General features: G+C 43.4%; 1 protein-coding gene across 1 annotated transcript in view; it reads left to right on the top strand.

Annotated features, from left to right (window-relative positions):
• Window positions 1-864: 864 nt before the first annotated feature.
• The window catches only part of CRY1 (cryptochrome circadian regulator 1), a 33342-nt gene continuing 12053 nt past the window's right edge, over window positions 865-22153 (top strand). Inside the window, exons 1-2 of the mRNA XM_048499820.1 lie at window positions 865-1569; window positions 21674-21782. Coding sequence (XP_048355777.1) covers window positions 1412-1569; window positions 21674-21782 — 267 coding nt within the window. The 5' untranslated portion in view covers window positions 865-1411. The remainder of the gene's footprint in view (window positions 1570-21673; window positions 21783-22153) is intronic.

Below are 22153 nucleotides of genomic sequence, written 5' to 3'. Positions count from 1 at the left end.
ATGAGACTTGCTTTGTTCGAACAGCGTATCATGTACCCCAGCTTACGTTCCTGGGCGATGATGCAAACCATTGCAGAGAGAGGGCTAAGAGAACCGCTTTCTCTGTGTCGGGTTCACGTGATCCAGTTATACAACCACCACGTACAGGCACCGCGTATGGACAAGCCTCGCAGCAGAGACTGCCGCTATCAGTCCACTCCAAGCGATCCAAGGGTGGCCAGTCTATGGCGCTCTAGATGTTCATGGACTACAATTCCCATCAGCCCCTGCAAGCATGGCCAATTGGCAGAGGCTGATGGGAATTGTAATCCATGAACATCTGGAGCGCCATAGGTTGGCCTAGGTGCAGGATCAAAGCAACGTATCCGTTCCTGGGCCAGGTGTGCAAACACGAGCCCGTAAGGAGGGAAGGGAATAAAAGGTCGGGTGCAGAAATGCGTATGCGCACTGCTCTCCCCGGGAGTTTTGGGAGTTGCGCGCCGCCACCCTTCCTCTTCCCCCTCTTCCTCAGCTGGCTGAAGGGGGGAGGGGTGAAAGGAACCGCCACGGAAGCCACGTGCTCATCCGGGGCTCTGGCGTTGGCCGGGCAGGGCTTGGCTAACAAAACCTAAGCCACGCCCACTGGCCTGGTTCGGTTAGGTAACCCAGCAGAAGGGGGAGGGGAGCGCTCCAGCCGAAGGGGGCTGGTTTTCCTCCTCCGTCACTGAGTCGCGGCGCGGGCTGTTCCCCATTGGCGCGCGCTTCGTCCTGAGCCGAGCCTGTTCGCCGCCCGCGAGGGAACACATTTCAGAAACGTGAGGCGCCGGCTGTCACGTAGGGACGGGTCGGCCAATGGGAAAGAGGGGGTGGAGCTTGACGTGCCTCGGAGCCCCAGAGCGCGGCGTCGAGTCACAAGGCGGGCGGCGAGGAGAGCGGCTGGGCGGCGGTGGAACGAGCGAGGCAGGCGACACCCACCCGATTGCTTCCCATTTCCTTCCTCTTTGTCGCACCTCAGACGTACCGTGAGGATTCCTCCGTGGTCCTCTGGACGGCGAGCGGGCGCGCGCGGCTGAGGCGACAACCGGGGGGAAGAAGAAGGCGACAGGCGAGGTGATGCGTAACCCGCTGGCGGCCAACCCCAACTCCTTCGCGGCTGCCTCCACCGCCGCGGCCGCCGCCTCCGTCGGCTCTTAGAGCTGCCTCCGGCCTCTGAGAGGCGACCCCTTTTTTGCCTGCCTCTGAGCACCACCCTTGCACTTCTCCCGCTTCCGGTCACCGGGATGACCAGGGATCCCTCCGTGTAGCCTGCAGACGTCGAGGACAGCCCCTCCCCGCAGCCCGTTTCCTCCCAGACCGACCCTTCCTCCGCTCTCCCGGCCCCTCCCTCCTCGGTGACAGAGGTCGGGAGTGGGCGCCCGCCGCCCCGTTCGAGATGGGGGTGAACGCCGTACACTGGTTCCGCAAGGGGCTGCGGCTCCACGACAACCCGGCCCTGCGGGAGTGCATCCAAGGCGCCGACTCCGTGCGCTGCGTCTATATCCTGGACCCCTGGTTCGCCGGATCCTCCAACGTGGGAATCAACCGGTGGAGGTGAGCGTTGCCGGGGACAGGGGCGGCTTGTTTTCCTGAGCTTCCAGGTCCGCGGAACCCCCTTCTTATGCAAACGGTTCCTTGTGCGGTTGGCGCATGCGTGGTTACTTACGGTTATACAACGCCGGGCGCGGTGGCGCTTGCAGGGAAAAAAATGTTCCTGACAAAAAAGTACAGCTTGGTCATCTTTCCCATATTGCGTTGTGGGGGGTGGGAGCGAATATTTTTTTCTCCAAGATTTTCCATCTATCGTGCTAAGTAAAGGTTATAGCAGCTCCAGAACGACCTCTAACTAAGCATGTGCAAGATGTGTTGTAGGACGTTTTACAGAACCGTGTTTGCCTCCGGTGTTACTTGCGAGGGGGCAGCATGAGAGTTTGAAAGCACTGTATTACGAAGATTTGTAGTTCATGTTGGTGCTGATGCAAGGTTCTTTACAACTCATGCATGGTCCTGCTCCAACCTAAGATGATCCCTTTGCCCATTATGTACATCCTGTCAACTGAGAAAAGTGTGGCATCCAATAACTTCTGAAGATCCTTGCCATGACAGTTGCTATTAATGAACAGGGTTCGAGGTTGTGGTCTTGCCTGCATATAATTTACATGGTATTGCCCTTGCAGGATGACAGACATCTAGTTGTTACCAAGATAGATATATGGTCATGCTGGTGGCTCATCCCCTCTTGTTTGCTATGACTTGTTCATTGGATCTTTTCCAGCTCTTTCTTGACAGTATAGGTTCTAGTATGCATACAGTTCTTACTGATGCTGTGTAAAATAAATACATCTTGTCACTTGGTACCAGTGTTGAGCTCATTTTTCCAGCAACGGAATTTGTGAGAATGAGACTTCTCAAGACTGCCAGAATGGTTCTGAATAAAGTATAAGTGAGTGTGTAGTTGTTTGGATTTCCTAGAATGCCAAGAGATGCAGATTCCTTTTCCTGATTTATTAGTGGCTTGATTTACTCTGGAGAACACAAGAGAAGTGCTTGGTCATCTGAATGTTTTGAAAGCTAGCCTGCAGTCAGTATCAAACTCAGTCAGTGAAATGGATCATTTTTTATATTGCACTTTACAAATATGAGAGAAATGGTCAGACTTTACAGTGACAGGGTGTGGGGGGTATTCCATCAGTTATTAGTGCACTTGACTATTTTGTTGCCATTCAGGAACTGCTAGATTGTATAGTAGATATCTGTTTGCAGTTCATTAGAGTCATAACAATGTGACTTATTTTTTCATCGTACCCTTCCTTCAGTTAACTCAGAGCAATCTAAGCAGTTACACTATTTTATGGTCATTGAAATAATGTCGTCTTGTGACTTTGATTTCTTTTGCTTTCAAGTGCAAATCCATTATTATAGTCAGCAAACTGATTATTGTTCGGTGAGATGTCAGGGAAAGTCATGTTGCTCTTATGAATGAATGCACAGCTGTTGTATTGACGTGCCTCACAATCTTGTCACATGGAATCACTGACCTCCTTTCTCTTGGCCCTTCGCCCCATCTCCGGTGTTTCTTAAATAATGTAATGACTTTAAAATTGGGTTATCATTTTGTAAGTTTTTTGGAATATGCCATATATCTTACCAATGGAAGTATCAAAAACTTGTAGATCTTGGGTGCTTTTAGTCTAATATGCTAATTTATTGAATTAATGAATCTTGCTTTGCAATTGTCATCAACTTTTAGGAGCAAATTTGTATAGTTATGGTTTACTGTTCTATATTTTGTGCAATAAATTACACTGCATAAATTTGGGCAGTCAGTGCTGGCTTAACTGTATGCTTTTTTGTTGCTTAACTTTGTTGCTTTTTGAAGTTTTCGTATGTCTTCTATATAATAGTTTTTGGTAATATAATGGAGCTGCTATATGCCAAGTCCCATCTGGTTCTATATTGTTTAATCTATTCTTGGCTTTCCAGGGTTTTGGGAAAGACCTTTCTTAGCCTGAATACATTTAAGATTTCTGTTCCTCAAAAGGGATGTTCCTAAATACATTCCAGTTTCAATAACTTAAATATGTTTCAAACCAACGCGTTTTGCAAAATAATTATAGTGGGCACACATGGCTTTTTTAATATGAAGTGTTACCTATTCATTTCAGTTGGTTTCCTCCATTAAAGGGAATGGGAAATGGCTTGCAGGCCGAGGATTTTTCTGTATGTTTTGGATGGTCTGTGCCATGGTATATTGTCAGGACAACTATGATTTTATAGTACTATGGTATGAAAATGCTCAAGTTAGAAATGAAAATGCCCAGAACGAGAAACCTGGAAAGGAATCACACAAAAAATGTGGTTTTTTTTCTTGAAGAAAAGTTTATTGAAGAAAGTTTCTCCAGTGGTCCAGGGTAAGGCAGTCTCAACTCATGGGGTTGAAGGTCCTCTCTTGGTACACGCTGACTCCTAGTAGGAGGGTTTTCCCCACAGTCCCCAGTTCTAGCCCTTTCTGGTTTGGAGGCTGGTAATCTTACTATGGTCTTTAAATAATATAGCAACTCCTTTCCTCTCTATGGTTTCCTTGTTTTCAATTCTTCCTATCTTGTCATGTATTGTTGCAGGAGTAAGATTACGGGTACTTTTCTGGCATCCAGCAGAGCAGAGCCCTGAGTCTTTGGGAAGCTCCCCACATCACCCTGATTGTTCAGTAGCCTGTGGCTAAACATATACTCTCTTTCCAGAACCAAATAGCTGGCCGCTCATTACAACCAGTGGGACTGCAAGAGAGGAGGTTGTCTTCTGCCCTAGTTTTGTTTTAGGGGAGGGTGGAAAAAGAAGGTGGCAAGATGGTGGTATATGCCAGTCTTGCAGATTTTGGCACACTACAGGAGAGCATGAGCGTTTATCTTTCTAGTTCAGCCTCTCCCCTACTAGAGAGTTCAGTCACCTTCCTTCCAGTCAGATTAAGCCAGCAGACTTGCCCAGGCCCCGTCTCTCGGGTGACAATATTGTTAGTTTCTTTAGTAAAAATGTTGGAAATTGTGTGTAGCAGCAATTCAGTATTTTTGAATGAGAGAAGTGCCATTTTAAAGGTTTTATTCATTCAATGTGTAGTACAAAAACTTTTGAATTTTTAATTAAAATTCAACAATTCATATTCAGAACTAGTATGAAGATTTTTATGTAAGCTGTTCTCCACCTCTAGAGAATATGTCCTTTGTATGCTGTAGACGTATACAACACAAAAAGTCTAGATGCATTTTTGCACCAATGAGATGTTGTCATCTTCATGAGAGGTCTTCCTAACATGTCAGTTACACCCTGTCTTCCTGTGTTGGCTGTGATTGAGTGTGGGTGACAGAGTAGAAGGCAGTATTTGTGTGTTCGCTCCCCCCTCCCCTCAGATAGCAAAAACTAAGATGTGTGTGATAATCTAGGCTAGGATGCGCTAGTTTGCAACTCTCTGGTATGGAGTGTAATTTGAAATTTTGCTTGTGGAAAACATTGGCCAAATAGTGGGTTTGATCCCATGGAATGTTTCATGATGCATATTAGTCCTTGCAGAAGGACCAGTCTTTAGTTCAGTTCAGTCTCTGGAACCAGCAGAAAGGAGCAGCAGTGGACAAGGCAACTGGCCAGGAAGAGCAGAGTGACCTGCTGGTGTTCATTTTGGAGGGCTTTTCTCAAAGCCACATCTTTTAAAACAGTGTATTTTTAACAGGGGTTTGCAGGGGTTTTCTCTTTTTCTCCTTGTAAGGTTGCTAAGAGCTGAGACTGCTGGAGGTGGGGCTTAACAGGGGTTAACAGAGGTTACTCTTTGTCCTGGGCCGCAGGAGGTGGGGCTCCAGAGGTGAGTCATTCAGTCTTTAGTTCAGTCTCTGGAACCAGCAGAAAGGAGCAGCAGTGGACAAGGCAACTGGCCAGGAAGAGCAGAGTGACCTGCTGGTGTTCATTTTGGAGGGCTTTTCTCAAAGCCACATCTTTTAAAACAGTGTATTTTTTAACAGGGGGGGTTTGCAGGGTTTCTCCTTTTCTCCTTAAGGTTGCTAAGAGCTGGAGACTGCTGGAGGTGGGGCTTAACAGGGGTTAACAGAGGTTACTCTTTGTCCTGGGCTGCTAAAGGTGGGGCTCCTGAGGTGAGTCATTCAGTCTTTAGTTCAGTCTCTGGAACCAGCAGAAAGGAGCAGCAGTGGACAAGGCAACTGGCCAGGAAGAGCAGAGTGACCTGCTGGTGTTCATTTTGGAGGGCTTTTCTCAAAGCCACATCTTTTAAAACAGTGTATTTTTAACAGGGGTTAACAGAGGTTACTCTTTGTCCTGGGCTGCTAAAGGTGGGGCTCCTGAGGTGAGTCATTCAGTCTTTAGTTCAGTCTCTGGAACCAGCAGCCTAGCGGCCAATTTCTTCTTCTTTTTTAAAATTAATTAATTAATTAATTAATAAGGACATTTTGAGGGATAGTAGGTACAGATAGCTCAAAGGGGCACTGGCTAAAAGTTTAATATCTAAATATATAAACAAAAGCAGATATGAAGGCAGGAAGCCAGCAGGATGGGGGGGCTTCCCAGTGTTTTGCACTGAGTGTCACATGTATGACTATCTGCCACTAGGCCAGAAGTCGTGGGTGTGCCCTCGCTGCAATGAGCTCCTGGCATACAAGGAACGTGTCCGTTCTCTTGAAGCCAAGGTGGCAGACCTGGAGGAGCTGAGAGAGGCAGAGAGGGCAACAACAAGGCTTTCAGGGACTCAGCAGCCGGGTCCCATCTCCCAAGGTGACATCTCTTCAGATGTCATGGAGAATGAGAGTCTGGGTGACAGAGGGTGCCAGTCTCTTGATTGGGAAGATGTTCCCTTAGATGGGACACCCCTTAGTTGATGGTCAGATATCCTCTCGCACTGAGGATACCCCACCATTGAAGTGGGGGGCTCCCTTGTAGTGGGTGATTCGATCATCAGGAATATAGAGAGTTGGGTTTGTGACAGGCGTGATGACCGCGATGGTGACTTGCCTGCCTGGTGCGAAGGTTGCGGATGTCACGCCACGTCTAGATAGGCTGTTAGACAGTGCTGGGGTGGAGTCAGCAGTTGTGCGACCACATTGGTACCAATGAAGCTAAATTTAGGCTGCTTAGAAGGTTAAAAATCCAGGACCTCCCAAGGTGGCATGCTCTGGAATGCTACCTGTTCCACGCCGCTTAGGCGAGCTTTGTAGGCAAGCAGGAGATACAGGGTCTCAATGCGTGGATGAGAAGGTGGTGCAAAGGCAGAGGGTTTCAGATTTGTCAGGAACTGGGGAACCTTTTGGGATAAAAGCAGGCCTGTACAAAGGGACGGGCTTCATCTTAAATCCAAAGAGGAACCAGGCTGCTGGCGCTCAACATTAAAACGCCGGCAGAACAGCTTTTAAACTGATCCCTGGGGGAAAGCCGACAGGAGCTGAGGTGACTTCGGTTCGAATACAGAGTCCATGGGGATGCAGACAGAGAAGGAGGTTTTAAATCAACCACATACAAAAGTGAAAGAGTACAGCAATGTGATAAGTATTGATAGTGTCTACAAAAGGCTAGAGGGCAAAACACATAAATCCCAGGTTAGGGACAGAGACAGAGTATACAAGTGTCTCTATGCTAATAGTAGAATAAAAATGGGGGAGCTGGAGTACAGAGTTTTGAAGGAGGACATTGATATAGTGGGCATCACAGAGACATGGTGGAATGAGGAGAACCAGTGGGATGCTGTTATCCCAGGTTACAGGCTCTACAGGAAGGATAGGACAGGGCGTATTGGGGGTGGGGTGGCCCTCTACATCAAAGAGAGCATAGTGTCACATAAAATAGCCAATGCAGGGGGAGCTGATTCCTCTACAGAAGCCCTGTGGATATCAATACCAGGGGTGAAGCATAGTTTAACATTAGGAATATATTATAATCCCCTGACCTGGACAGCACAAGAGGATTCTGAGATGGAAAAAGAAATTAGAGAGGCCAACTAAAAGCAATGTCGGTAATGGGCGAGTTTAACTATCCCCATATAAACTGGAAAAATGCATGTTCAGGTCATAGTAAGGAGAGAACATTCCTGGATATGCTAAATGACTGTGGCTTAGAGCAGATGGTTGTAGAACCAACCAGGGGAGATGTGATCCTAGATCTAATTCTATGTGGGACCCAGGACCTGGTGCGAGAAGTCAGTGTTGTTGAGCCGATAGGGAACAGCGACCACAATGCTGTCAGATTCAGTATCTCTGCATGCGAACAAGTGACAACTACTAATGTAGTTACATTTGCCTTCAGAAAGGGAAATTTCTCAAAGATGAGAGGGATAGTCATGAGGAAGCTGAAAGGGAAAATCAAGAGATTAAAAACATCCCAAAATGCTTGGAGGTTATTTAAAAAACACAGTCACAAAAGCTCCCAGCTGGAATGTGTTCCGCAGGTTAGGAAAGACTGCGCCCAGTCAAGGACCAAAACTTAATAGTGGAAGTGATTGAATCCACACAATCTGCTCTGTGAGCACACCATGCAGTGCAAGTATCTCTTCTGATACAGTTTCAAAGGAAATTACATACTGTAACGCAAACTGTCTGTACATTCCTTTGCTCCAGATTGACATTGTTGCTTTTTCAATTACATTAAGGTATGATTGGTCACTGTGGCAATCCTTGCAAAAAACAACTGCAGCATCCAACCTAGTGTAATTTCATATGCTGAAGTGTAAATTAAGCATTTTGGGTTGTTGAAGTAGAAATAAATATAGTTTTTATAGGAAAATATTACATGTATTTAATTTTCCACCCCCACATTTTTGGTTTCTTGGAAAAAAGAACCACCAAAATTTCAGGGCGACTCTAGGACATCTCACCTACATTACCATTCTTAGCCACCAGGAGTGCTAGTGAGATGACTTCTTTTTTTCCTTAATGAACTTATAAGACTAGCTGTAGAATACCAAGATATCACATTAGAAAGAGAAGTTCAGCAAAATGAATAATTCTTCAGCTTTTGTACAATTCTGAAATAGTTTCATTATCTCATGAGGCGCTTTAGGCCATTATTTGACTAAATAGTTTACCTGACCCACTGAATGTATATCACTGAGCAGTACAGTTATGTAAATGAATGAGTCATATGCTAAGGGAACATATGTGTTGAGGAGCAGTACAGTAAAGTGCAGTATAAAGAGCAGGTTATTTTGGGGAAAACTGGTTTTTCCTCTTTAATTATGTTTATGAACATTCTGTATTCTTTGTAGTATTATCATAGAAAGCAGTAACACAATATTTATGAATTATACAGATGGTTCAGCTGATAAACTCTCTCTATTTACAGTATCTTATAAATAGTGTGAGCATTTGTGGCTGATTAATACATCATTAAGACTACAGGGAGAACTCTGTGTGAGTGCTGTTGTACATTTCAGGATTTCAGGGGTCATTTTGAGGTCCTGTGAGAAGGAGAGGTGAGAAAATTGCATTCTCCTGGAGGCGACTTTGGGCATCTTGGATGGGTGTGTGATTTCCCAACCCTTTCTCAGGGAGGCAGGAACTAAAAGCCTGCTGCTTCCTGTGGAAGGCTTGGGCGTCCATCTTGATCCCCAGTATTTTTCTTGACTCAGCAGGGAGAGTAGGTTCCTTACTGGACTCTAGAGCCAGTATAGGTGATTTTTGTAGGTTTTTTCCCCTTGTTTTTGTCCTAGCTTGCTCAGGCTTCTACCGGATGACTTTCAACTTAACCATGCTACTCACAGAGGATTACCTGATCTTATAGCAGGGACTCCTTTCACCCTCACAGCCCGGCCACACAGTATTGGCTACCAGGGCTTTTATCCCTCCACCTGAGACCTTCCACAGGTATTCAGCGGAAATGTTTGCCTTTGTTCTTGTAAGCTATTTTGACTGTGGGCCTTGTAATTTGGTATTCAGTGTATTTGTTTAAGGACAATCTCAGGCAGTCCGTAGGATATACAATCACGGGTTCTATTGAGGTGGAATTGGTGGGTCCCCCAGAATTACAGCTCCTCTCCAGACTGCAGAGATCAGTTCCCCCAGATAAAACGGATGCTTTGAAGGGTGAACTCTATAGTACTAGGGTGAACTCTATAGTCCACCATTTTCCCCTACCTGTTTTTCCTCTCATTCCTTTCCCTTATTATTAAGAAAATTTTGAATTCGAAAATGAGGCATTAGAAATTGGATAGGTTGTTTAATAGGTCTGGTAAGTCTGATGGTTCTAAGTAGGTTTGTTTTAATATATTGTTACTGTATACTGTTTATGAAATAATTTTAAATTTGTGAGCTGACCTGAGCCTCATCTTATGCTGAAAAAGGGCAGGATATTCAATCTAATAAATAAAGAAATCAGTATACCATATTGCTGTTATTAAATGGTGTGGAATAGGTTAGACTTTGCGATTTTCTGCATCTTTCCCCCACTTTGAAATAAGGCTGTGTCTTTCAGTTCTTCAGATATCTTTCAGATTTTTTTTGGATATATACTCTTTATACGTTAACTATGGTGTGATTCATTTAATTCTGCATGATTAGTACACATAGACTCTTTAGAGGTGTTTCTTTGTTATGGAATGCATTAATGTTCTCACCTATTTAATTCATTATAAATTTTAACCACAGCATGTGATTCACAGTTATTTACAGTCTTACTGTAATGTGATATTTAATTTGCAGGGAAAAGCTTCAAATATCTAGGCAATTTCCACCCCCTTCCACTTGTTCCTTTTTTCAAAAATAAATTATATGGGTAATGAGTAAAGACATTTGAAAATATTTAGGTAACACTAAATGTTAATGAAGACAGAGGCAGTCCACATTCCCTTTTGAGAAAAGTGCTTAGGAGGAATGGCAGAAGTGACTAACAGTGTAATTTGCTTTGATCCTGACAGCAGGTCTTTTCAAAGTGTGGTCCAGCAAGTCAAATATAACACAGCTGAACAGCTTCCTATAGGATGACCTTCTAGTGGTGCAGTAATATGTGTAAGATCAACCCTGAGAATGAACATTAAGCTTCATATCAGATTCCCTGTGCACAGTAGCCTTACTATCTCAATGTACAATTAAATTCCAAATAACATCCAGGTTAGACAAAATTCTTAAGTGATATCCTGGAGGATAAAATGGTGTTTTTTTCTCAGAAAGGAGCATCTAATACTTAGTTTGATACAGAAGGCTCAGGTATTAGAAGTCCCATGCACATTAATATTTCTAGATGTGGAAAAAGCATTTTGACCAGGTAGGGTGGAGGAATCTTTGGAATGTCTTAGAAATGTTTTGCTTTGGAGGAAAATACATTAACTGAATGCAAGCAATGTATGAGTCTTCAAAAGCAAACATATATATTGGTGTTTGTAATTGAACTAAATTTGGTATCGGTGAGGTGTCCACTGCCACTTATCATGTCAGCAAGGCAATATTGTCATAATTTCTGACCTAGCTAAGTCATGCAGGGAGCTGTTTCAAATTTTGCAAACAGTTGGCTTGACAGCTGGAAATAAGGCCAACTGTGCTAAATCAGAATCGGGGATGGAGCAAGGGGGAACTGCGCCTAGGGCACATGCGCACCCTGCACCCCTGCTGTAGCACTGCCCGCTCCCGCCACATCGCCACCCAGGACACCCCCGTCCCATTGGTGCTACGCCACTGATCAGAATGGATTGCTTTAAACATGTAGTAAACTTGGTGGACTGAATTACCTAAGCCAGTGGTTCTCAACCTGGGGGTCGAACGACCCTTTCACAGGAGTCGCCTAAGACTCTGTGCATCAGTGTTCTCCATCTGTAAAATGGATAAATGTTAGGGTTGGGGGTCGCCACAACACGAGGAACTGTATTAAAGGGTCGTGGCATTAGTTAGGGATACCCAGTAAAACTGTGTCAGGAAAGTATTTTAGAGTATTTATACAAGAAGATATCAAGAGGATATATTCTCATAATTACTCAAAATTGAAATTTCAAGAAGTGAAATTCCGGTCTAGATTACACATGTTGTGGCTCGCCCAGATAACTTGGATCAAAAAGCCTACTTTGCCAAAAAAAATCATATTTACTTAGGAATATATCTAGGGCAGTAGCATTGAAGTTTTTAGAGTTGCAAGGCAAATCATTTTGTATGGGAAAACAAAAGGCCTCATGTGTCAAAATATACCTTGTATCAGCAAACAAAAGGTGATGTAGACTTATCAAATGTTTGGATCTATTGCTCATCATGTAAGCCGGCAGATTAGCAATGCGGTCCACACCAAATGGAGTCTTCAATCGGGACAAGAAAAAGTGTTTATTAATCTCAGTATCATCATGTGGTATCATGTTAAAGGGGGGGAGTTTAGAAATGTATCTTGACTATTCAGACTACCTTAATCTTGGGTAAGAGTCAAAGAAATACTAAGCCAAGAATTATTGCTATTCGTACTGATTTATAGTTCAGAGTTCTTGGTGACAGAAATTTTGGTGATCCAACTCTTTGGTGCCAAAACAAGCTATTAAAGATTGAGGATTGGTCTGAAAACAACCATTCGACACATACCGTGAAGGGTCCTTCTCCTATGAGCCAAGGAAAACATTTCTTATTTCCCACTGTCTTGCTGGACAGGCAGGAAGTAAAACTTCAGCTTCCTGTTCCTGGTGGGAGATTCCTCCTTCTCAGTTTTGGAGTCTTCTGAGGAGCAGTGAAGGTAATGGCAGGACCACAGATGAACCATACAGGAAGAAGAACGGGTAACTGGAAGAGGAGAGAACAGACCCCGTCAACCAGGAACCTAACTAACTGAACAGGAAACTGAATGAACGTGGTAACTGTCCCAGCCCCAATGTAACTTCCCCTGAGAGAGTTTTCCCCTCTGTGTTTATCTGTAACATTGAGCGGGTGAGATGACCTCCTTGGCTCAGAGGAGAAGGACCTTTCACAGTAAGTGTCCAATGGTCGTTCTCCCCTGAGCAGGAGGACATCTCTTCAAAGTGGGATCTTCTAAAGCAGTGTCCCTTTGCTTCTAAAGCAGGTGGGTCAGATTAGGGCCAGATTAGGAAAGTAGCACATGCTGCAGAACACTGCGGCCGAAGGCAGTGTCCGCCATATTTTACCTGTCTGCCTTGTAGTGCCTGTTGAAGGTAGAAACAGATAACCAAGTGGCCACCCTGCAGATTTACATCACCAAGGCCTCACTGGCAAGGGCAGCACTGGTTGCGGCTGCCTATACTGAGTGTGCTGTAATGCCCTCAGGCAGGATTAACCCCGAGGCCCTATAGGTCTCCGCGATGCATTCCCTCAGGCACCTGCCAATGGCACAGCTAGAGATCGCTTTCCCCTTGTTGGAAGGGGTCAGCAAGATGAACATGGTGTCTGATCGCCTCTGTGCGCATGAGATAGGCCTTAAGAACTCTCCTCATGTCCAGTGTGTGCCAAACCCTTTCCTTCGGCTGTTGGGGGTGTAAGAAGGCGGGCAAATAAATCTCCTGTCTGTGGAACCTGGAATCCACCTGGGGCAGATGAGGGAATTTGTGCGGAGGACCACCTAATCCTTGTGAAAGACGCAGAGATAATTTTCTACTGAGAAGGCCCCCAGGTCTGAAATGCGGCAGGCCGAGGTGACCCCCACTAGGAAGATGGTCTTGAGTCTAAGGACTGGAAAGGTTAAGAGAAGTCTCCAATCAGCTCAGAGGGCGTACAAGTTAGAGCAGTGAGCACCAAGTTCAGCTTCCAGGTGGGAAATCTGTGGCACACTGACTTGTCCTCGGCGGTTGCCCCCTTGAGGAATCGCACTATATGTAGATGCTTAGAAGTAGGCCCCTGTTGCAAGGAGGAATGACTGTTGTGAAGACTGCTACCTGGTGTCTCAAGGTGGAGGCTCGCAGGCCCGTCTTGATGCTGTCCTGAAAGAACCACAAGATGTTGCCAGGTTGCAAGGGTCCACCGACTTTCTCCGGCACCAGCAGATGAAGGCATGAACTTATGAATAATGTGTGAACTTATGAATAATGTAGAGCCCTATGTATTTTGATAAACTTCAGAAATTAAAATCAAACATCTAATTATCAAAGACAGAAGTGTGAAATCCTGCACCATTGCTTGTTTGCATTTGCAGCAGTACACAGCCAGCTCAGGTATAAAGTTCTTACTCCAAACAGGATCTCTAAAACTTGGTGTTTCTCACTGGCTGCTCAGGGAGACAGAATTAAAAGTTTTCACTTCCTATCTTCCAGGTAGAAACTCATGGATCAGATGAGGAGGAGGAGATTGCTGTCCCTGAACAAGGTTTTTTAAAATTAAGGAAATGGAGCTGCCTCCTATCCAAGACTCTCTCTGCCCTAGAACTTAGGGAATCAGTGGGAACTGGCATCCACACTTTTTGATTCCAGAAAAAGACCTAAAAGGAACAAGGAATTATTTCCCAGACTTACCACTAGTGAAAAGTTTTTTCCTTTTCCAGGATTTTTTGAAAAACAACTGAAAAACAAATGAAATAAACCAGTGGCAAACATACAATTCCCTGCATTTATTTTAAAAAGCTTTATACCTTGCCTTCTTTTACAGATGAGTTCTTGCAGGTACTCCTCGTGGACACCCTGGTCTCAGTTCATCAATTTGCTGGACTTGTTACAATTTGAGGACAAAGAATCCTCAAAACATTTTAAGTTTCTGGGCTTCAAAAACAACATTTATACACCCAAAGAGAATACTTTAAAGCAATTGATATGTTACGTGCATGCCCCTTGCACTGAAAACATATTTGGGTTTAGGTTACCAAATGTGTACATGACCTCTTGTTTCATGAATAGTGCTGGACTCAGTTGGTTTAATAGAAGGTCATGAATGTAGTTTTAAGAGACATGAGTGTGCATTGTAATGTTTGCATTGCATTCAGATGGTCTCAAAAGTATTTTTATAAGATAGCAAGTAGGCCTTTCCATTTGCAGAGTATATGTTCCTGGGGTCATTGCAAAAGGCATAGTCCACAAATCAAAGTCCAGAAATACTGGCAGTGTTGACTAAAAGACTGGCTTAGAAGTGGCCCTTCCCACACCATGTAAGCAAAAGCAAATGGAGTGGTTCCTGGTAGGTGAGAAACCGCCTAGGTAGATGGCTGCTGCCACCTGTGTGAGTTGCTACCGGACCATCCAAGGTCATCCAAGCTAGGTCTTATGGTGGGATTGGGTAAATGAGTCATCCAGTAGTGATTGTTTGAATAAGGGAAGTTATGTAGAGGCAGGGAGCAGACCAGCTCATGCCTCTCCTCCTTGCTCTGACTCAGTGTTTCCCAACCTTTTCGAGGTCAGGGTACCCTTAACCTAATTCTTCATATCTCACGGTACTCCTGCCGCCACCCTCCACCTTCCCCTCCCATTGCCCCTGCTTGCTACACCCCCTACCTTCCCCTCCCAGGGTGAAGGGAAGCACCGGGGTGGGGGGGTGGCTGCTGACCTTGTGGCAGGCCTTGCCCCATGGGCCAGCTCCATGTCCTTGCTGGCGCCAGTGGGAGACACCACAAAAATCGGGGGGGGGGGGCGGTAGTGTTGCCGTGGTACCCCTGGGACATGCTCACAGTACCCCAGGGTACCACGGTATGCTGGTTGAGAATGGCTGCTCTAACTGTGTATATGGAGGGAGGAGAGGTCTTGTGTTCAGGCTAGATGGGTGACATGCTGAGGCTGGGAACTGTGAATAAGTGGAATTGCAAGTCATGACTCTTGGGAGTGGTGAGAGTCTGCTGTAACTTTTAATAATGTTAGAAATCACTTAGAAGAATTTGGGGACAATTCCTGCAAATCCTAGTGGAAGGGGAATCACTCAGGGAAAAGAGCTGTCTTTTCACTCTTGAGCAGAAAGCTTCATTCTTGACAGGATTTAGTTGTTGAGCACTAAAAATAATCCTTTTAGACGTATTTAGTTGACAGACTAATTCATGCAATCCAAAGTCTATTTACTTCATTTATAATCTGCTTTCCCCCCAATGGAGACGCAAAACAGTTTATGTTGTTCTCCTCTTCTTCATTTTATCTTCATAAGAACCCTGTAAGGAAGCTTAAGCTGAGTGTATGTGACTGACCTATGGTCACTTAGCTACCTTCCATTGACAACTGGGGGTTCAAACCTCATCTCCCAGATCTTAGAAAAACAGGTTGGATTTAGCCCATGGTGTCTATTTTTATGGTTTTTGGAACTGGGGTGTTGCCCCCAGGTTTAACCACTGTGCTACATTCACGCTAAATAGTAGGAAAGCAGATTTCATGAGATGAATCCAGCAAGCCTTTTTGCTGACAAAAAAGTCAGTTTTGGTCACCAAGAAAGGCTGTGCTAGGGATCATGGGATGTACAGTAGTAGCGAATGAAACAAGGGCTATATATTAGAGGGGAATTGGGTGAGATTCAGCAAAAAAAAAAAAAAAGCTGGCTGGATCCAGCCTCACTTTTTGTATTTAATTAGATTCACAGTATACGTTCACCTTCAAGATCCAGGCTTAGATCATATGTAGCCAGGTTTTAGATTGTCATAACTTACACGGTTAAAAAAATCTGGATTTTCCTAGAACCTTGAGCTTTTATGCTCCTAGCTATAAGAAGGAGGAACTGTGTTGCCCTGCTTCAGTCTGCAGTTGGAGAATATCTTCAGTTGCCTTTGCACTGAGCCAGAAAGAAATACCGGTAAATGTTTTTGCTGGTTTTTGACATATGTTTTCCAAACTACCATTAGTTGTTGAGCACAGAATGGTAAACTTTTTATGCTTCTGTAGTGCTGTTTGTAATTTTTAGTCATTCTTCGTGAAGCTGGAAAGTTTTAAAAATGCTTTTATTCTGTGAATATTGTGGAATTGTTCAACAATTCCTTTTTGTTCTGCCATGAGGAAAACCTATATTTATAGCTGGCTGTGCAGCAGGATCTCTTTGAAACACTGCACTGATGAACTTGAAATTCTAGTTATGAAACTGTGTTGTAGCATGATCTTTAAAGTAGGTCATTGTGATGGGAGTAGTCCAAACAACCCGCTGGTTGCTAGAGCAATGACCTATTTAAGAAACTATTTCTGTTGATTCATATTGAAACGATCCTTTAGAAATCATAAAAGGAAATAGGCAAGAGTTAGGCACAGACAAAGATAGCAAGGGCTTCCTTCTAATGCTGGTTAAAAATGTCTTTCTTTCCCCTGGGACACATGTCGTTTTGAAGGACTTTGAGTGAATTGTGTGTAACTTTTCATCTTCAGATATTCTGTTTTCCTTGGACCTCTTCTATATGATACTAATGCTAATTTTTGGAGCACCATTCAGCAGCAGCGCTATTGTTCTTGAGCAGTAAAACCTCTGAGTTTAGAATGTAGTTTCCATATGAATTTCCCCTTCAATTGGTGCTAGAAATTGCTCTTTCAAGTAAATTTGTTTCATTTATCCACTGCATGAGTAATTGTCTAGACTCTAGATCATAAATGTCAAACTTGGGGCCCTCCAGATGTTATGGACTACAGTTCCCATCATCCCATGCCAGCATCATGATGATGGGAACTATAGTCCATAACATCTGGAGGGCCGTGAGTTTGACACCTGTGCTCTAGATAATAAACTCCTAAGTATCTAACAGAAATTGAGATTGAACACTGGCATTTGTTTTTCCTTGTGTAACTAGTAAGACTTGACCTCTCTTCCCTACTATTTTGGGAAGGTTTGTTCTCATATATTAAAATGGGTCTTACAAACAGTTCACCTTATTACAAGATAGATCACATTTAAAGAGTTTCCTCAAAATGGGACAGTCTTATAAAGACCTAGAGTTGTGGAATGATTTTTTTTCCTGTGGGGTTATTGCTGTGTGGGTAGCTGGCTGCTGTCATCTTAGAAAGAATTTTGGAAAAAAATGTTAGGGTGTTGCTCCCCCCTTGAGGGTTAAAAAAATCGATTTAAAATTGGCCATCCCGGAACACAGAAAAGAACTGTTGTGAGATTTTCTTTTTTGAATGAGTCAAATGTGTAAGATAAGGTTTACTTAAAGATTTTACTTAAAGATTTTTAAATGACCATTTACAGCCTTAGATTATAATAACTGCATATTTTGCAGATGTATAAAATATATTTAATGAGATTTTTTCTAAATAGCACACTTTTTGTTTAGCACAATAATTTTGTGCAAGGCTACTACTACATGTTTTATTGTTTTCTACTTTTCACACAGCAAAATCCAAGATACAAGTATTAAGGAAGCATTAGGTGTAGCAATTTGCAGGCCTGCCTTTCACTGTCTCTGGTATTAGGTATAACAACAATTTTACTTGTATAAAACTAAAGCACTATGCCAAATGTATATGCTAAGTTATAAAGGATGTACTTTATGATAAACAACAAAATAAGCTTAGGTTTGATAAGAATGTAATTACGGAATATTTTCTAAAGCTCCTGAAAAAAATGCTTACATGGCTCCAAAATTTCTTGCAAATTTACATATCCAGCCGACTATTGTCGCTGTGGGTATCTGAGGTTTGGCCAAAAAAATAAATAAAAAAGAATGGTGCAGACCTAGGCCTTATATAAAAATAAATATTTTTCCTGTGCTTCCATAGCAACAGGATTAGGAGTCACTGTTCTAGTTGTATTCCCTTCTGGCTGGTATGTTGCATCCTCTTAAACCTTCACAAGTCAGACTTGCCCCTAGACAAAGAATAGAAGTATAGTGAGCTGTTTGCTTGTAGGTAGGGTTTGATACGGGAGGAAGTTAAGTGTGGCATAAATAGCTGCAGCCATTCAGCAAAAAATATAGAAAAGTTGGAGTGTCCATTGTTTAGTCCATGATGTAAATGCCCCATTATTTGTATTGATATCTGTAACATTAGGGAGATTGATGTGACAGCATCATATCACCAGACCTGGGAACCAGGACTTAAATTTCATACCCTGCATATTTTCCCAGATGTGGGGGTGCATTCCTGAGGAGAGGGGTCCCCAGTCTCCCTTCCTCTCCCCCCCCTCGGTCTAGACTCCATTTTATCTCATTTTAAAATGGACTTTACTGCTAATATGGAAATAATGCCATCTTAAATGGGATAAGCCAAGAAAAATCTGAAAGATATATTTGACTCCGTAGACTCCTTTCTCACTCGAGGAGAGGAGAACATCCTGAGATCATTTGGTACTTCCTACTTCCTCTTGTAATCCCTGGAGACAGGAAGTCAATTGTGTGTGTTCATTTCCAGTAGATGAGGAGGCATATGCTGCTGGCAGTTCTTTTTCTGGCAGTTCTGTTAATCATATTGCTTCAGAGCTTTTGTTGTATAATTTCTCCTTTGCTGTGCCTTAACTTGTGTATGCTCTTTTGAGTATGCATTGACATTTTACCCTGACTTGGATGGCCCAGATTAGCTCAATCTCATCAGATCTTGGAAGCCCTGGTTGGGCTTCCAAGGGTGGGCCCTGGTTGGTATTAGGATGGAAGACTATCAAGAAAGTCCCAGGTAGCATTACTGTGGCAGGCAATGGCAAAACCACCTCTGAATATCTCTTACCTTGAAAATCCTACAGGATCTCCATAAGTTAGCTGCCACCGGACAGCACTTTCCACTAGCATTGACATTTTGAACACTTCATATTGGCAGCATTTGGGTTATGAATGGCTTTAATTGGTGGATTTGACTGGTTATAATTGTTTGCAGTCAGTTAGAAATAATTTCCCACTCATCAGACTTTATTTGGTGTGTGGTTTTAATGAATTACTCAAGAAAGAAATTTGTAGAACTGTAACATGGATTGCTGTGTTCATGAGGTTCAGACCTCTTCATCCATAATTCATATATCTGTCCCCTTCAGTAGTTTAAACCAGTCACCCAAGCTTCCACTTCTGTTTAACTACCTTGTACGTACAATACGGTGTGTAAGAAGCAGTACTTACATAGTGTTATTTTTGTGTATGCGTTTGCTACATGAACCACTTTCTGCTAGTGTGCTCAAAAATGCCAGTAGCTGAAGAATTTCTCCTTGCTTCAGACTAGGAAATGGTGGCTGGCTGCTGAGAAAGAATAAGTGCCCAACAGCCCAATCTGGAGGGAGCTGAATGACTATAGGAGGCAGCACAGGCTTTTGCTTGTGTATTTGCCCTTCTGGCTGGCGAAAGAGGCACTTATGCCACCAGGAGGGCAAATAGGGAGGCAGGTGGGTGCTATGGAGCTCTGTGCTCCTCACCCACCTCCAGCTGCCACTTTCAGAGTTGCATCAGCCTAGCCTGTGGACCTGGGAGGGTGAGGGGTAGTTGTGGCCAGCAAGCAAAATGTGGCACTGTGTCTTTCCCTGTGCCAGTGGCCTACGTAGCACAAAGGGCTGCCTCACTCATTTTGTCGATGTAAGTATGCTCCAGCCCAAAAGGGTTCAGGAAGCTGATTAAAGTAAGCTGCGGCCTTCCATATCAGCTCCTGCTCTTAAGGGGCACTGGTGCTGCTGCTGTGATGGTTCCCAGGCATCAAACTGCCATGTGGCTCCCCAGCGCCAGCATAAAAACCTCTGCCACTGGTGTAAGTGGCATTTATAGTGGCCCAGGGGTCACATTGCATGCTCAGCATTCCTCCCTCCCCCCAAGATTGCTCTGTAAGTGATTTTGAAGTAAGCATTAGGCCGACATCTTGCCACATGATCCTATCTTGCTGTGTTGACCATCCATTGAGACCCTTGTGCTTTATCCCCAATAGTATGAAATGTGGGCAACCTATTTGGTGGCTGAAACAGTTATTTGACAGTGTATTTGGAACAGTACTGGCTGCTACTGTTTTCAAGATTACCGCAATATACAAAGAATGTAATGGTAAAACGCCTTGTAAAACCTAATGGTTGTATAGGATATAAATCCTTTTTCAAATGTACAAGTTAGCATTATCATAACAATCCAGATAGGTATCTTATTTCTATATCACTGTTCCAGATCACCCATTTATCCTATTTATTTTTAGTTCTGTTTTCCTGTTATAAATAGAGGGAGACCAGGGCCTGTTCAGCTATTGGTTTTATACAAATCAGTGCACACTGGGCATATACTTTCTGCATGTAGTGATAAGTAATTTATAGTCTGGGCAGACACCTATTTTGCCTCTATTTTTTACTTGTAATTGTTATGTAAACTGACTATTGTTTCTGCACTGGTGCACATTTCTTCTGCCCAATGGTATATGCATTTAGTCATTAGACTAGGTCCCATGACCCACCATGCATGGGAGACTGCCATGTTTGACAAATCTAAACTGATTCCTTATTAATTGTCCGTAGCCCAAACAGAAATGGCTGGATGGCTTTGAGGGTGCCTTTTCCTAGTTTTGTCTGCAGTGCTGTTGAGTACTGCAGTACAGTAACCAGCATAAATTAGTTTTATGTAACACTTGTCAGCCTAAATGTCTTAGTTTTAATATTTGTAGAGATTCATTGAGCATGGTTGAATTTAATTATTTCAACTAGAAATATCTCTGTTAATAAGAGCTGTTGCATGAAGGAAACAAGAAAACCTCCTGTAAGGTTTTTCTTAAACTCTACTTTCTGTTCAAAATATTCTTGCTGTATGTTGTCCACTGAAGGTTCAGATGATGTGTACCTTCCACTTAGCTACACTATAAAGGCATTTGAGATCAGGTTTGCGCATGAAAGTGCAGTGACTTCTCTACAAGGATCGCCTGTTACAGTCTATGGGGAACTCCTTTACTGGGAAGTTGCTGCCAATAAAAATAGAAGAACTGAACTAGATGGACCGGTAGTCAGTGTAATGCAGTTTCATATGGTCAGAAAAGGGGGTGCTACTCAGTGGTTATATTTTCTCCATATCTAGTTCTTCTCCCAGGCTGATGTGAATTTAAAAACTATACTATAGCTACACCAGGTTAGTAAAACCTCGGTGGAAGACCCCAAAGCAGGGAACCCAGTTTTGGAAACCCAGACTGGCTGGTGCTGATCAGTCCTTATCATCCATCTGTAATCTGGGGACAGCACTATGTCCTGCCTGACAAGGTTGCTTTAGGAATCACTGAGAATGGTGTTAGGTAATTTGAGTACTTAGAAAAAGTAATATATAATCAATGTAGTGCATTATGATCGTGTGCAAAATTGGACGATTGGTTTTAACTGCTCTTTGCCTGTACTGTCTTATTACTTCCACGAACTTAAAAGAAAGTAGGAAATGTTAATTTCTCATATCTTCCTTATAGGTTTCTGCTTCAGTGTCTTGAGGACTTGGATGCCAATTTACGAAAGTTAAATTCACGTTTGTTTGTTATTCGAGGGCAGCCTGCAGATGTGTTTCCTAGGCTGTTTAAGGTGAGTTTTGATGCTGCAAAAGGGGCCATGGTGAATAAGAGTGCTTTTTACAATCTGAACTGTTTTACAGGACTTTTTGCTTGCTTTCTCAAAGCAAAAGAGTAGGACCATTCTCTTACCATAACTAATTCACGTGCTTGTATTCAAAAATATATAGTATAACTAGAGGAGTAATTTGGTTGCTGGAGCCTTCTGAAGCTTCTGTAATGGTGACACTGAAAGTCAATCCAAAAGTACTTGATTTATTTGATTGGGGGTGGGTGGGATCTGTTTCTTGCCAAATATGTGTATCAGCTTTTAGAGAGATCTGCAGCTCCTTCAGCCTGTTCAAAATCTTTTATGACCAAAATCTTTGCTTCCATATTGAATTC

Source organism: Sphaerodactylus townsendi, linkage group LG06 (genome assembly GCF_021028975.2).
Source record: "Sphaerodactylus townsendi isolate TG3544 linkage group LG06, MPM_Stown_v2.3, whole genome shotgun sequence".
Classification (NCBI taxonomy): domain Eukaryota; kingdom Metazoa; phylum Chordata; class Lepidosauria; order Squamata; family Sphaerodactylidae; genus Sphaerodactylus; species Sphaerodactylus townsendi.
This window is presented reverse-complemented; position numbering and strand designations above follow the sequence as displayed.